The sequence below is a fragment of the Nelumbo nucifera genome, chromosome 2 (assembly GCF_055504915.1).
Source record: "Nelumbo nucifera cultivar China Antique chromosome 2, China Antique-T2T, whole genome shotgun sequence".
Classification (NCBI taxonomy): domain Eukaryota; kingdom Viridiplantae; phylum Streptophyta; class Magnoliopsida; order Proteales; family Nelumbonaceae; genus Nelumbo; species Nelumbo nucifera.
The window spans coordinates 103,759,364-103,775,409 of record NC_142650.1 but is presented as its reverse complement, the minus strand read 5'-3'; the positions used below and the strand labels follow the sequence as shown (position 1 = coordinate 103,775,409).

General features: G+C 36.5%; 1 protein-coding gene across 1 annotated transcript; it reads left to right on the top strand.

The window, feature by feature from the left end:
• Positions 1-9,033: 9,033 nt before the first annotated feature.
• LOC104603565 (peroxidase A2-like) lies at positions 9,034-10,900 on the top strand. The gene is made up of 4 exons (XM_010267635.3): positions 9,034-9,312; positions 9,675-9,866; positions 9,959-10,124; positions 10,244-10,900. Exons 1-4 carry the CDS (start codon positions 9,106-9,108, stop codon positions 10,696-10,698), a joined length of 1,020 nt encoding a protein of 339 aa, XP_010265937.1. The 5' UTR covers positions 9,034-9,105; the 3' UTR covers positions 10,699-10,900.
• Positions 10,901-16,046: the final 5,146 nt, after the last annotated feature.

Genomic DNA, 16,046 nt, shown 5'->3' with positions numbered 1-16,046 from the left:
ATGACCTTGTAGCAAACCTGACAGGAGCTAATCACAACATTCCTCATCCATTTGAGTGGCTTCATAAAATCACTGACAGGAGCCCATCACAACGAAGGTTTTTGGTTATTTTTTATTTTTTAAATTGCAAAGGATTCTCAAAAACCGATGGCCAAAGTGGTTCCAATTCCGGATTTGTGCTTAAAACATTAAATCTGATAGTTCGAGGGCCAAAGTGGTTCCAATTCCTCTTTACTGTTAATGCTTAGGAGATCACAGAATTGGGTTTACAAGCTGTGCAACAATCAGTGAGAGATTGTACAACTTCAATGGAACAGGTGCTCCAGACCCCTTAATGGACGAAGATTGGGTGATTTATCTTTCAAACCTCTGTCCACCGAATGGTAGTGTTGAAAGCAAGATCGTCGCTCTTGATCCTCCAGATTCAGAATATGCATTCGACAACCATTACTTTAAGAAGTTGGTCCAAGGAAAAGGGTGTTCTCCCATCTGACCAGAGTCTTCTCAATTCCCCCGAAACCAAAGAACTTGTTATGACCTATAGCAACAATTTTCGTTTCTTCTACAAGGATTTTGCCAACTCAATGATCAAAATGGGGAACTTTAAGTCCTCTCAGTGGGACATCTGGAGAAATACGTAAAAGGTGCAATGTAGTTAATTAACATGTATGCATGCCTGAATTACAGAAATTATAAGCTCTTTAATTTTAATTTTGTGTAAAAGCAGTACTGGCCGTGCTATATATTTGATTAGCTTATATATGTCTGATGGTCAAGTAGTCATTAAATAGCTTTCCCTTGTCATGCAGTCACTGTATTTCCCATATTTCATGAATGCTGTTACATACATGGTTTTTAAAATCGACCCAGTGATCAAATCGGTCAGAGGCCCGGTTATCGGGTCAAACGGTCCGACAAAAAAATAAAAAATGGTTAAAATTGTTCGAACGATTAATCAGTTGGTTCAGTGGTTTATTGATCAAGACCAACGGTTTTAGGGAAAAATGAAACCGGTCAAGTGACCGATTCTCGGTTTTCCTATCCGACCGTTGGTCTGTTTTGAAAACCATGGTTACATATATATTGCAACAAAGGTTGGAGTTTTTGAATTTGATTTAACTAATAGTAACATTTAATATAATGTTTTATTTATTAATTATTACTTTGAGGGAAAAACATTATCGATCAGCACAAATTCAATAGAAAACTTGTAAACTTTCTATGTGGGATAATAGAAAATGAGAGTAAATTAAAGTTAGTAGAAATTTTGACATTTGAGAGAAACTACGTACTTACTTTGAAGAAAATAATTAGAGTATTAGGACTACAATTGAGGAGCCAACTATGTAATTAGCCAATAATCACAACCCATAAACAGCTACATAATAAACACCAGCTATATCTTGAAGAAAATCATCTTATTTGTTATGCATATAAGCATCATCTTGGGGAGACGTTCGATTGCCTGAGAATGATCTTAAAATTACATGAGAAGGGTATTATTGACATTATGTAATGTTTAACTGATGAAATACTAACAGATGGTCGCTTGCTGTCACTACCCCAAAATATAGGATACCTCTCTTTAATCTACCCTTAATTTAATTAATTTATGTTGTGTTTAGTCCCTAGGAAAAATTTCCAATATGACACAATAGCTGAGATGGTGGCTTGCTGTCCGTCTGAATATGGAGGCTGAGATGCCAAATGGGTTTTACAGCAATCAATATCTGGAATAAAATTTTTACCATCACCCTTATTTTACAAGTTTCTTGATTTTGACCGATAAATTTACCTTTAAACCAAATAGATGTTTAGCTGAAATGGATGCAAATATGAATTCCAATAAAGCATATACTATTTTTTTTTATTAAAAGCCCACTCAAATGCAAATTTACTTCTTTTTTATTAATGTACTTTTACATCTTATTATCGATATAAATATGCATTAGGAAATGTGTTTTCTGTCATTTGTCATTTATCAATACATAAATGTAATGTTGTCAAACACAGGTAAAAGTGAACCAGAGTGCAAATTTACCCTCAACCGGGATTTACACTCCATTTGAATCGCTTCCAAATGCAGCCAACCGGGATTTACACTCCATTACAAAATAAATATTGAAATTTCTATCCTTAATTAATTGCACTAATTATATCCTGAACAAAGAAAACCATATCCGTGGCAATTGATAACTTTCCTTTCTTTATAGCATCAACAAGTAGGGGTGTCAATTGGACTGGATAATTTGGTCCAATCCGATCCAGTCTAGTGTGATTTCATTATAAATGGACCAGGTTCAATTCAATCCAATCCAATCTAATGAATATTTTGGATCATTTTGAACTGCTCTAATTCAATTTTTGGACCATTCAATCTGTTCAAATTTGTTTCAATTTAAATTGGTTTCAACTCAAACCCAGTCCATTAACACCTATGTTCTTATCTTATATCAATGGACCCAATATTGGCTTAGTCCAACCTAATTCAATGTAAATTTATTACAGACGAATCAAGTCCAATCCAATCTAATAAATATTTTGGACCGGATTGATCCTCTCCAATATTTCTTATGGGTTTCAGTCCATTGACACCCTTATCAACAAAGTTTAAACAGTCACTTTCCAGCAAAATTCGGAACTCGCAACAAGGCAATAAGCTTTAACCCTTGGAAGACTACAACAGCTTCAGCTTGAATTAATGGGGGACCGAACCTTCAAACATTCAAAATGAGCTGCAACCACTTTTCCACAATGATCCCTTGCTATGACTCCAAAACCGGCCTTTCCTTCTCTATTAATTTTTATAACACCTGGACCAGGGGATTGCCAAAATTAGTACCTTTTTCTCAGAATCAGCTGTAAGGGAAGAAGAATGCTGCCATCCTTGTCGGGAAATCAGGTTCCTCTCCTTTATCTATCAACACATACTAAAGTAGCATTTGGATTTACACGGTAAGGGTGTCAATCAAACGATTTTGGATTGGACCCCATCCAGTCCAAAATCAATTTGGACAGATTGAATGGACTAATAAGACATTGAATTGGATTAATTCAGTCCAAAATATTTATTAAATTGGATGGGACGTGGTCCGTCCATAATAAATTTATATTGACTTAGGTTGAATTAAGTCAATATCCGGTCCATTCATATAAGATAAGAATACAGGTATCAATGGATCAAGTTTGGGTTGAAACCAATTTAAATTAAAACAAATTTGAACAGTCCAAACATTGAATTGGACCGGTCCAAGATGATACAAAATATTTATTGGATTGAATTGGACCTGCTCCATTTGTAATGGACTCACAATATTGGACTGGATTGGAATGTACCAAATCCAGTCCAATTGACACCCCTATACAACAGTATTTTCAAGGCAGTCAAAGGAAGGGAAAGAATCAAAGTTTTTCGTCCTAATGCTCAGTTTACTAGCAAACCAATTAAAGTTGCTTTTGCGTATTCACATAGCAGCAAGCTAGGCATGAGAGATTGGTTACATAGAGGACATACATCAGATTCCCCTATCCCTCTTTTCTTTATATTTTCCTTGATCGCTAGTGCATTTCAGAAACAAGAAATGCATATAAATCAGGCAAATACATTAATAATACTAAATCTAAAGCTGAATTATCTATAAATAAGATATAAACAAATGAGAAGCTCACACTTTAATATGTTATATAAAGTGAAACATTACATTCAACAACACCGTGACTCTATTTCAATAATTATTTTATGTACACATCAAACAATAATTATCACTCTATTTCAATTATTATAATTATAAGTTTCAACTTTTACGAATTCTTTTGGGAAAATTGATTTATTTAGTATTTTTATATAAATAATATTGTATTTTTTCAAATAATAATTATGAATTCATTTTTAACATATAAATTATATGTAAAATAAAACATATAAATCATTTAAGGTAGATAAAATAAATTATTTATTTCAGTTCTTGTAATTATAATTTTCATTTTTATTAAAGTTAAAAAAAGGCAAACAATCCAAAAACAGTCAATATACTGTTTCAGAAAATTAGGCATCAATACAGTACAATACAATTGATAAGAAGGTGTATCATACTAATACACACAACTTGTGGGATACATATACTCAGTTGTGGCTTATCTTGTATCCATGACCAATCTTTCCTTTTTGACTAAGCAAACCTGTTGGGAGCCATAAAAGAATTTGAAATGATAGGAAGAAGAAGTTGGAGTAATTGATTTTAGACTTTGTCCAAACCTTTCTTTCTTGACTAAGCAACCCTCCTTTTTTGAATGAGCAAAATTGGGCAAATCTTTTCTTGAGATGTTTTGGACTTTTCAAAGTTTGAAGCCTAAAATTTAGTCCTTTTCCATTTGATAATGAAAGATGAGAAGTTGCAAAGGCTCATGCCACATAATTCTTGTGAAGCCCAAAATAGCCAAAAAAAAGGGGGGGGGGGGGGGGGGAAACATGTCTTTCCATGCATAAAATCTTTTGTTTAATGGCCAAGTGGATCAGGATACTTACCAAATGGCTGTGGTCTTGAGAGACAAGTTCCAAAAGCCCTAATAGACCATAGTAGACCTAGTTGCTCATATCAATGTTTTAAAAAAAGACCTGGAATTCAAACCGTTTTGGCCACCAGTTTTCGGGTTGATGGTTTGATTATCAAGATCGAATAAACAACCTGTTCTGACAAAAAATTAAAATAAAAATGACAAAAAAATATTAAATGGATTGACGGTTTGATTGCCCAAGTCGAATGAATCGTTGACTAATTCAACGGTTTTTGACTAGGTGATATTCAAGCTCAAAATTATCATTATGTTAAAGAGTTTTAGAAATGCAATTTTAAGAGACGAACCCACATATATTCATCTTACAAATAGATCAATACTCTAAATTGTAAAGCTAAACTGGCTATATATAAGGCATAAACAAAATCAAAGATACACATAAATAATAAAGATGTTTATCATATAATTTTTATTATATTTTAATTAAATTTAAAAACATATGAATTCAATATAAAATTATGTTTCGATACTGGTTGATTTTATGTATCTTCATCTCCCATGTCCTAATACCAGAGATTGATAATGTAATATTTAGCACTGGTTCTCTCTCTCTCTTTCTTTCTTTCTCTCCTTTTGAAACTAGTAGAATTCAACTCAATATTGTCATCTTTAACCATTGTATACATTATTATCCTTAAATGTCCATCAATGACAAGGCAACAACTAAAATAAATTTTCTAAAGCTTTTTTTTTAAGATAAAATAAAAAATTATAGAAGAACAAAGACAGAACCTTCCTCACAACCTCACTCTCACCCCTAAAACACCAGCCCACAAACCGATATAGCTACATCCCACCTCATATTGGGAACATCTTCCCATGAATAATAAATTTAAAAATGGGAAATGTTTTCAATGTACGAACAGAATATGCTATGAGGTCGGTGTGAGGCATGCAGTGTGAGGATTAAATTTGGACTCCTTTTTAAAGACCCCATCTGCATTGACTGAGCTCAGTCGACGATAAATATGCACTATCCTTTTCAACTTCCTACTTTTTGACAAATCCCCATGGTTGAACTCTTCAACAGCTTCATCCAGAGAAACATTGCCATCTACTTGTCCTTAGCTACATTAGGGGTGCAAATCAACAACGAGTAGTCCAAGAAACCATTAGTCATGGAATCTAACAGTCAGTTGGATCATCAGCCAAGCATAGTCCCTGAAATCCTCCACTTCGGTCTTAATTAATAGAAAATCAATGCATTAATTATAAATTATTTCATTGAAATGAAGAAAATAAAAAAAGACTAAGGAATTAATATTTATATCTTTAGTGGTTAATCCAATGATTATCCACAACCCAACCAGATCCAACCCATTTAAATTGACCCAATGGGTGATCAATCCATTTCCAACCCGCCAAGTAAATGGGCAGGTTGGGTGGGTTAGGTGAAAAATTGCCACCCATATGTATCAAGTTGGATAGATGCAGCCTAACTTTCTACCAATGACCTAGTAGCTAAATGGTCGGTATCCACCTTATGGATCAAACCCTGAATTGTAGGCTCACCATGGTAAAGTTAGTGGACCTACTGCACCTGGTCCAACCCTACCTCTTAATTAAACCCTCATTTTCCATTGCCATTGTATATTATTGTTAATTATTCATCTGTGTTTGGTTGCAATGCAATTTTATTTGCATTAATACAAATGCATGGAAATGCAAATTATTGTTTAATTTTATTTTGGGTTTTACTTTATTCTATTTCATGTCTTAATTTACTTCATTTGTACTACAGTCAAACAAAGTAAGTTAAAATTTGAAACAAAAATAGATTAGAATTTACACATGAATTATTTGCACTGCCATATTTTGATTAGTGCATATTTATTTGCATTGCAACCAAACACAGCCTTAAGGAAACAAACAAAGCATGTATACTGGGCTCGGCAACCCAGAGCTACCTTAGCTGCAAAACATACAAGCCAAAAACTAAAAATCATGGTTTTCAAAATCGATGTAGAAATAGAACCGCTTTGACCACTGGTTTTTAGGTCAAATGGTTGGACCATCTGATATGAACCCATCAGATGGTTTTGGAAACCCGGTGACATAACCAGCTCTCCGGCCAACCGGTCTGGACCGATTTTCAAAACCATGCTAAAAATCCCATAGAAGGTCCTCAGACCAAAATCCCATGACAAACCGGGCCGAGGCCCTTTAGAAGAAACCAACCAAAAACCAAACCCATGCCAAAACATTGCAAAAAAAGAAGAAAACAGATAAATAGGGCTGTGTTTGGTTTGAAAGAAAAGGCAGGGAAAGGTATACAGGATTCCCTACTTTTCCCTTTATAATCCCTACTATTTCTTTCAAACCAAACACGGCCTAAATACAAAACATTGTTTGCTATAATGAATTATATAGCACAGTACTACCAACCATGGTCCAAACTATGAATGTATACAATCATCTAAAACCAGTTAGGCTCCTTTTTATTTTTATTTTTTTCAATTACAATAATTCAAGGATAGATATAATTAATTAGGAGGTTTTCTAACATTGAAATCCCTTAAATCATTTCAAGAGTTTTAGGGATCCTGAAAATTGAAATTTAGGGATACTTTAAGCCATGCTATCAAGGACACTTCATGGAACATGACATGCAAGCAGATACTCAATTTTCTTTTTCTTTTTTTTTTAGTTTAGTTTAAAGATATTGACTGATGTATCTTTAATTATTTTTCAACAAAATTTATGATGTATCTGTACCATATACAACAAAAGACATGATTTGATTGAACACGATTGGTTGAGATCTGAATTTAAAAAGAAGCCAAGATTAGTAAATGCACCAGGCCAGAGTTGAACTCTTTATCTCCCATGTGAATACCAGAGATTATCACGATTCTCATATGGGCTGCTAATGTTTTCATCCAACTCTCTCTCTCTCTCAGTGTCAACTTTATGCTTTAGATAAAGTTAGGTTCCACCATATTATCATACTATTTTTTCAAACCTTACATTAAATGACCATCAATGACAAAGAAACAAGTGGATTAAATGCTCAAAGTAATTATTTCTACGTTTTAATTTTCTTTTTCTAAAGCATTGAAGTCATTGGCTAAACCCTATATGATGGATTGAACGGAATGAGCCAGAGGGCTATTATTAAAAGAAGAAGTCACTAGTCCGAGAAAAACAATGGATAATTCCTAGGATCTGAGTTCATCCATCTCAGCTCAATCTATTCAAATTGACTGAATTTTCTTGTCATGTAACACACCAACTCATCCTAACTAACCAATTGCAAAATTCACAATCTAGAGCAACATGGCTTTTGCATTTTCTATTAATTTTTTAAATGTATATAACTAAAAAGGTTTTTTTGTCGATGGAGTAGGTAAATTTTCCATATTTGTCACATGGACAGTAGACCTGTTCATGGGCCAGGTAGCCTTACGAGCCAACCCGGTCCAGATCGATCTAAGTTGCGCTTGAATATTATTTTAGGCCTACAGGTTTGGACTCAGGATTTCTCCAAAAAGCCTGGCCCAAGCCAAGCCCAACTTGATAATATATTATATGATAAAAAACATATTTTATTTAATAAAAATATGTATATAGAATATTTTTTCTCTTTGTTTCTTCTCTTTTTTCAAGTAATAGTGAGATCTTTTATTATTTTTGAATTCCGGGGGCTTTTACTATAAATAAAACACTTTTTATCGAATAAAAAAGAAAAAAAATATATGTTTTCAAATTTATAACGGGGTTCAGGCTCAAGAGTTAGGCCCGATGGTCAGGCTTGGGCCTGAATATATTCTATTGATACATAAACAAAGCCCAGCCCGACCCATTAACAGGTCTAATAGACAGATATCTGAACCACTTTTGGATAGAAACCCCCTCTGAATTGGTTAATTAGGTGTAAGGTGGTCAATCCTTCTTCCACAGAAGCCCTAAATATAAGCTTATATTAATAGCTTCCCAGCAATACTTGTTATTAAAAATTAATAGTTTTTAAAATATATTATGGTTTATTATTGACAAATGGCAATTGTTTGGGAGCTAAATTTTTCCCCACAAATAGATGTCAACAAAACACTAACCCTTTTAGACTAGTAACCAAATTGCCACGTGGAAAATTGTTAGAGGGAAGTTCATTGAACAACCAGACAATCAGACTCGCTCCATCTATATTTATTACTTCATGGGCTCTCGAGTCGGCCCACAATATACTTAGCCTGGTGGATATCTGAGTCAATACCATGCTTGATAATTCACACATCCTTCAGACTGCACCCCACTGTGAGAAGTGGGGTACAAGTGTTGGACCATCGTTCGCTGGTCTAAGTTCAATGCTTGCAGCTGGGGTGCCATAGAAGTATTCAAAAAGTCAAAATCTTCTGGTTAAAAAAAGAAAAAGAAAAAGAAAGAAAAAGAAAAAGAAAAAGAATGAAGCTTCACCTAGGTTGCTTCTCATGTTGTTTCCCTCTATAAATAGCTAGCTAGGGGTTAGTCTCTTGTGCAAAACAGAGATCTAACTTTTACAGTTTCTCTCTTGTGAACTTAAAACTGGAGAAAATGTCTTCATCTTGCTTCATAATAACTGCTCTCTTCTTGGTGTCAATGTTCATGAAATCCAACAGTCAGTTGGATCCTAGGTTTTATGATAGTACGTGCCCTAATGTGTTTAACATTGTCCAACAAGTCATTAGCCAAGCATTGCAGACCGATCCTCGAATCGGGGCCAGCCTCATTCGACTTCATTTTCACGATTGCTTTGTTAATGTAAGTTATATCTTCTCTTTTGTGGAGTTTCAGCTTAAATGGAGGACTATCTAGGTTAATAGTTTTCATGAGTCATCATCTTCTTAATTGAACCTTGCTCCAAATTCTGTGTTCAGTGCAATATCCATTGTTAAATTCTGAATGCTTGAATTATTTCTCTCTACTTCAACCCATGTTCTTTTTGGTCTATTTCTTCAACCAGTAGGTGGTGTTTTCAATATTAAAGACACCACTACTCCCATTTACACAACTTCTTCCAACAGCCAGAAAGAATTTCAGAGATGAGACAAACAGAAAAGAAAACCCAACTCCTCCCTCCATTAATTAATCCTCCTTGCTTCTGTTGTTGCCGTTTCTCTTAGGGCTGCGATGGTTCCATTCTGCTGGACAACACGGATACCATACAAAGCGAGAAAGAAGCACTCCCCAACAATAACTCAGCCAGGGGCTACGACGTCGTCGACAGCATCAAGTCTTCTTTGGAAAACGCTTGTCCAGGTGTTGTCTCCTGCGCAGATATTCTCGCCCTTGCAGCTGAAATTTCTGTTAAACTGGTAATATATATGTTCATCCTTCTTTCCTTCTTCCGATTAATTTATATAATTAATTACTACGCACTAACAGTACTGGCATCAACCTATAACAGGCAGGAGGACCCTCATGGTGTGTTCCACTTGGAAGAAATGACAGTAGAACGGCAAACCGAACTGGAGCCAACAACAATCTTCCAGGCCCCTCTGAAAACCTAACCACTCTTAAGTCCAAATTCTCAGCTTTCAACCTTAGCACCACTGATCTGGTCGCCTTATCCGGTAATTAACCATTTCTGATCAGTTGATCAATCAACGAGTTTAATTTGGGATAGATAAGTCACAGAGATTTTAACTAATGAATGCCTTTTCTGTGTTTGTTTCGATATTCTGATCATCAGGTGCCCACACATTCGGACGGTCTCAATGCAGAAATTTCATCGATCGTCTATACAATTTTAGTGGTACGGGGATTCCAGACCCGACGCTGAACCAATCTTACTTGGAAACTCTCCGGCAGATATGCCCTCAGAACGGCAACCAGAGTGTACTGACCAATCTCGACCCAACCACTCCTGATGTGTTCGATAGAAACTATTTCTCAAACCTTCAAGTCAACCGAGGCCTACTCCAAAGTGATCAAGAGTTGTTTTCGTCCAATGACACAGAAATAATCGACCTGGTTAACAAGTTCAGCAGTAACCAAACCGCTTTCTTTGAGATCTTCATACAGTCCATGATAAAAATGGGTAATATCCCGGCGACAGGCAGCGATCTAGAGATCAGACTTGACTGTAAGAAGGTTAACAGAGACTCGTCGTCTGAATCAAACTACGTTCTGGTTAGCTCCAGTTAAATGGATCGGAACTTGTTCAGTCGAAATGCTTTTCAGTGTTGTAATAATAATTTCAAAAATAAGAGGTAAGTTTCTTGGGAAGGATTATTGCCCAAGAAAGAACTGGTTGTATCTGTTTATTTGGTCAGAGGATTGGAGTTGGAAGAAATTCTGTTCAACTTATAAGAGAAGGGAAATCATATTTACATACAACATGTAATAATCCTGTGTAAGACCTCCGTTCTCTCTGTGAATTGTTCAAATTTTTAAACTTGAAAATTGAAAAATAGGGGTCTAGGTGCTCAACTCTAATCCTTACAAGACGGATAGAGATACAGCCTAACTTTTCACGATAATCCAGTAACTAAGGTCAGTTGGCAACCCTCTGTATGTGAAGATGTGGGTGGCAAACCGAATTTATTCCTTCCCACCATTCTCTACCCGCTGTGAATTGCAATCATTCTTCTTGTATTGTGAGATGTGTGGCTGCAGTGTGCCGTGGGTATAGGGTGCAGGTAGAGAAAGTGAGTAGGAAATCCGGGTTCATGTGGGCAGATCCAGGAAACTTTGATCAGTGGGGGCGGATCTGGGTTCATGTGGGCAGATCCAGGAACTTTGATCAGTGGGGGCAGAGTATCCGGTAAGGAGGAAGGGGTGGCAAATGGGTGGGTTGAGTTGGATTGGGTAAGGGTTGAATATCAACCCACCAATCCACCAAGACCCATCATCAATCCTTGTTAAATGGTCACCTATAAATACAAAAATGGGTCGGCATAGCCCATATATCCGAAATAATAATTTTTGAGATAATAATCTCTTTCAAGACAGCCACGTGACAAAAACAAGTCAAGCCAATTCGTATAATCGAAAATGCAAAAATTGTAGATAAATGTAGAAAATAGTAGAAGAAAATTGCAGATTTTTTTTTTAGATTTGGCAAGTATCGATGGAGCTGGTTTTGACCTAACCCATCTTGACCCGCGTGACCCATGCACCCCAACCCATCCTAACCCTAATGGGTACCTTTAACCCAACTCATCCTGACCCTAATGGGTACCCTCGACCCAACCCACATTGATATTTTTCCATTGACCCTAATAGGTTATTCGACCCATATTGACCCACCAATAGATTGTCAGATTGGATAGGTATGGATGGGTTCCAAGGTGGGTGAATTAGGTGGGTCAAATGGGTTGGGGTTAAGATTGTCAACCCTAAGAAGGATGGATATCGAATGAAGAGGAGAAAAATTGTCATCAAGGGATGAAATTGGGCTGTTGACCGATGTGAAATGGCAAAAACACAAAATGACATAAAAACGTAAAAGTTTTTATTTAATTAAATCAAAGAGATTGATGGATGCACCTATATAATATGAGAGAGAGTCATATCTACTAGCATGTGGAAAATATTGTAGAGTTTAAGCCATGGGAGATTCTCCCAAGGGTCGTCAATGGGTCGACATCCAATCTGATGAACCCAAACCCATTGGGCCGGTTCTGGTTGGAAGATTTGGTACGGATGGGTTGGTTCTGATTCCTGTTTTATTGTCCCAACTTTTATCGGTTTGGTATCCATTCTACCTAGTCCCAAACTGATTGTGATCCAACCCGAACCATATATATTAAATGTATAATATTTTTAACAGGTTTATTATGATCGAATCCATAATGAAACTTGATTGTTCTAAGAACCAATTTATTGGATTTAGATCTAAAATTACAGACCTTATAGGGTCTGATTCGATTCCAAATTCTTAATATTTCCTTAACTGATAAATCTGGTTTTCTATCCAAACACAACCCGTTGACAGCCCTAAAAAACCTCAGCCTCTAACTTAATATGACCTGGTGAGGTCTAAATGTCAGATGCCATAAAATGGCTAGTCTTTTTCAAACCCTGCCGAACAATGTTTTTATAATTTTCTTTTCAAACTACCCTCAATCATTTAGCTAATGTATGTATATTATTATCATTTGGATGTCATCCATCAATGACAAAGTAACAACTGAAATAAATGCTCCTAAGTTCTCTTTTTTGTAAGCATTGAAGTCATTAGTTAAAAGAAAAGTAATGGGATGAATCCCACTAGTTTCCCCACTTCTCTTGGCATAGGAAAATGACTCGTGACCACATTCTCCGATGGTAAAGATAACCTACTTTACTAGTGAAAACCATATTTGATAACCTTTTCTATTAGGGAAAGTTATATTTTAAATGTGCTCATTTCTTGTGCCATAAGAAAATGCGTGGCAGTTGGCTATTCACCGGCCACGTGTTCAATCCTCCAATCCACAATATAAATAAAAAATGCAGTTTAATGCACATGCTTCCATCAATGTCGGGATTTGGGGAAGGATAGGTGTATGCAGCCTTATGGCCCTTATCCCTGTACATATAGACATGTTATTTCCAATTCAATCCCCAAGGTTTATGACATAAATCCAAATTCATATTATGTCATTTCCAACTTGAAAATTATAATGGAGTTTGGCATCGGTGTTGGGTAATTTTCTAAGAAAAATGATACTGGATGTGTAGTTGTAAGTACTGTTTTGGAACCGGTACTGCTGTCAATATAGACTGTTTTCTGAAAAAATAACATTGATTTTGTTTGGTATTAGTGCTGGCAGCAACGTTTTCAATATAGTCTCCAATGTCTAAGATGATGTCACATCATTGCACCATTGACAACAATGTACTGTTTTCTCAGAATAATAAAAGTATATTTGAAATTTCAATGTTTCAATTATAGAATAGGGGAGCATTTACATATTTATTTAAAACATGAAGGAAGGTTTTTGAAGAGTAAAAGTATATGGGAGGTTTTATTTATCACAAAGCAAAGTATAGGGGAGGTTTAAGTGATGTCATTATTATGACATATTTGAAGATGCCACGGATTCTAGAAGGATTCAAAAGAATAGGAAGCCAAAAGAGAAGGAAACTTCCCATGATTCCCAAGGAGAAGACAACGGTCTTGTAGGATAATATGTACTACTGCCTTCTTTTCCTTCTTTTGGGTGGCTACCACTTATCCGACTGGGATTAGACCATTCTATTTCAATTTGACCGGCAGAACAATTGTCATAACACGAGCATCATAGTATTGAATTAAATTAAAGCTTACAATATGAATGCATGTTTGAAATGTTACAGCTATGTCAAATAGGGATGGCAATTTTCTCCATTTTCGGAGATTCAATTTCCTCGATCCGATTTGATGGGGTCGGGAATGGGAATTGTTTTGGCGGGGCGGGGACAAAAATAAGGATTAATAGGAATTCCCGATTGGGGTTGGGGTCAGGGGATGGGGATTGAGGTTCCTACTCCACCCCAACCCCAATATATATTATTATGTTATTTTTATATATCAAAATATATTCAAAACATTATTTATAATTTAAGTTTTTTATTTATTTTAAATAAATCTATTTTTAAAAAAACTACTGTTATCTAAAAATATTTCGGGGATTTGGGTTCCCATAGGGAACCCATCCCCGTTAAGAGTCGGGGATGGAGAATACATTTTATCCCCGACAGGAATTGGGGACGGGAATGAATGTTAATTTCAGAATCAGTATAAAGGACGGGAAATATGATCCCTATCCCGAATCCACCCTGTTGCCATTCCTAATGCCACAGTATTTAAAGAGATGTTACTTTCATTGTAAATGTAATCAATAAAGATTTTTGCAAGTAAAGCATGTTTGAAATGATGTAATGTCCCATTTTAATCTATAATCATAAATATTAAAAATAATATATAAGTGGGTTCCTTTTAGAATTTTTATCTTTTAAGAGAAAAATATATAATAAGTGGATCCTACTTGAAATTCTAAGTGGGTCCCTCTCTTTCTTCTTTCTCTTGCTTTCATCTGTCTTCGTCTGCCGCTACAACCCAAAACTAACAGTTCCAATTCATATTCAGCGTTGAAATACTTCTCCCCCTCCCTTGGTCATACGATGTGGCCCTTGAAACGTAAAGAGCAATTCTAGTTTTGATCATGCTTGGGCATGGAACCGGAGCCACAAGCACTCGGAATAACAGGTCCACATGATGAACAAGTGTTAACCGTGGTTCCAGTAACCCAATAAATGACCTAGCTCAGTTAAACAGGATTAATTATTCATCCATAATAGGCGTATAAATCTGGTCCAAGATCACAAAGGGAATTTGATTAAGCTAAAACAATGGCTTTTTACTTTCTGTCGATATTAATTTTCAGACGAAATCCCAGACTTGACTTGAACCAGTACTTAGTATATACAGGAACACACTTTTCAAAACCAGACTGGATTGGACGGTCAGACCGGAAAAACTGGGAATTGGTCATTTGACCGGTTTCGTTTTCTTCCAAAACCGTTTTTTTCCTCAAAATTATTGATTTTGATGAATAAATCGCTAAACCGGTTGGTTAACCGTTCGAACAGTTTAGACCGTTTTCCAAATTTTTTATTTTTATCATTCAGATCGAACGGTCGAACCATTTGAACCGGTAACCGGACCCTGACCAATTCGGTCACCGGTTCATTTTTAAAAACCATGTACAAGAATGAAGAACAATGAGAAGGACATAAACCTTAGTATCCTTCGCAATATTGACATAGTTTCTGTATCCGTAAAAAATTGAAGACAAAGATCTTAAGAATGGGGAGTACCACCTCGCCTTCTTATCTTTGCTCATCTTCCTTGTTTATTATAATTATATCATCCTTGGAATGAAAAAATCAACACTAAATCTCGCAACACTCTGTGAACGTTTTGATTAATTGAATGATTAATGATGTAATCGTTTTTGGTTACGTACCATTTTTTGTGATGTATAAATTTTTTGGCTAAGTACCTCGTTGTTTGACCCGGTGGTGACGTGCCTTGGTGATGAGCTACTTGGTGGCGAACTCCCTGGGGGAGAACTACTTGGTGACGAACTGCATGGTGGTGCTCCCTGGTACTGCCTGATGGCGAACTGCCCGGTGGCGAGCTGCCTGGTGGCGAACTGCCTGGTAGTGCTCCCTGGTGGCGAACTGCCTGATGGCGAACTGCCTGGGGGCGAACTGCCTGGTGGCGAACTGCCTGATGGCGAACTGCCTGGTGGCGAACTCGTCATTTGACTTGCTCCTAGGCGGTTTGCAACTCAGAGGATGGTGGAGCTCCCTGGTGCAGCGCAACCTGACTACCCTCCGCGTGAGGTGATTTTCTCTCCTTTGTAGACGGCGGGAGCTGAGGGACCTGCGAGAACTGAATCAGAGGACCCGGGGGTATTTTCCCGGCGGGGACTCTCCGATGCCTAAGTTAGCATTCTGATTATAGAGGGCTTGGAGAGAAATGAGAGAGCTAGAGAGCGGGGGTTACCATACTTTTTTCT

What these genes read in the sequence shown, in the direction of transcription:
- LOC104603565 (XM_010267635.3), top strand. Translation starts at nt 9,106, where the DNA reads ATGTCTTCATCTTGCTTCATAATAACTGCTCTCTTCTTGGTGTCAATG. An exon ending in CTGAAATTTCTGTTAAACTG is followed by an intron (nt 9,867 to 9,958) that starts GTAATATATATG and finishes AACCTATAACAG; the next exon opens with GCAGGAGGACCCTCATGGTG. An exon ending in TGATCTGGTCGCCTTATCCG is followed by an intron (nt 10,125 to 10,243) that starts GTAATTAACCAT and finishes TCTGATCATCAG; the next exon opens with GTGCCCACACATTCGGACGG.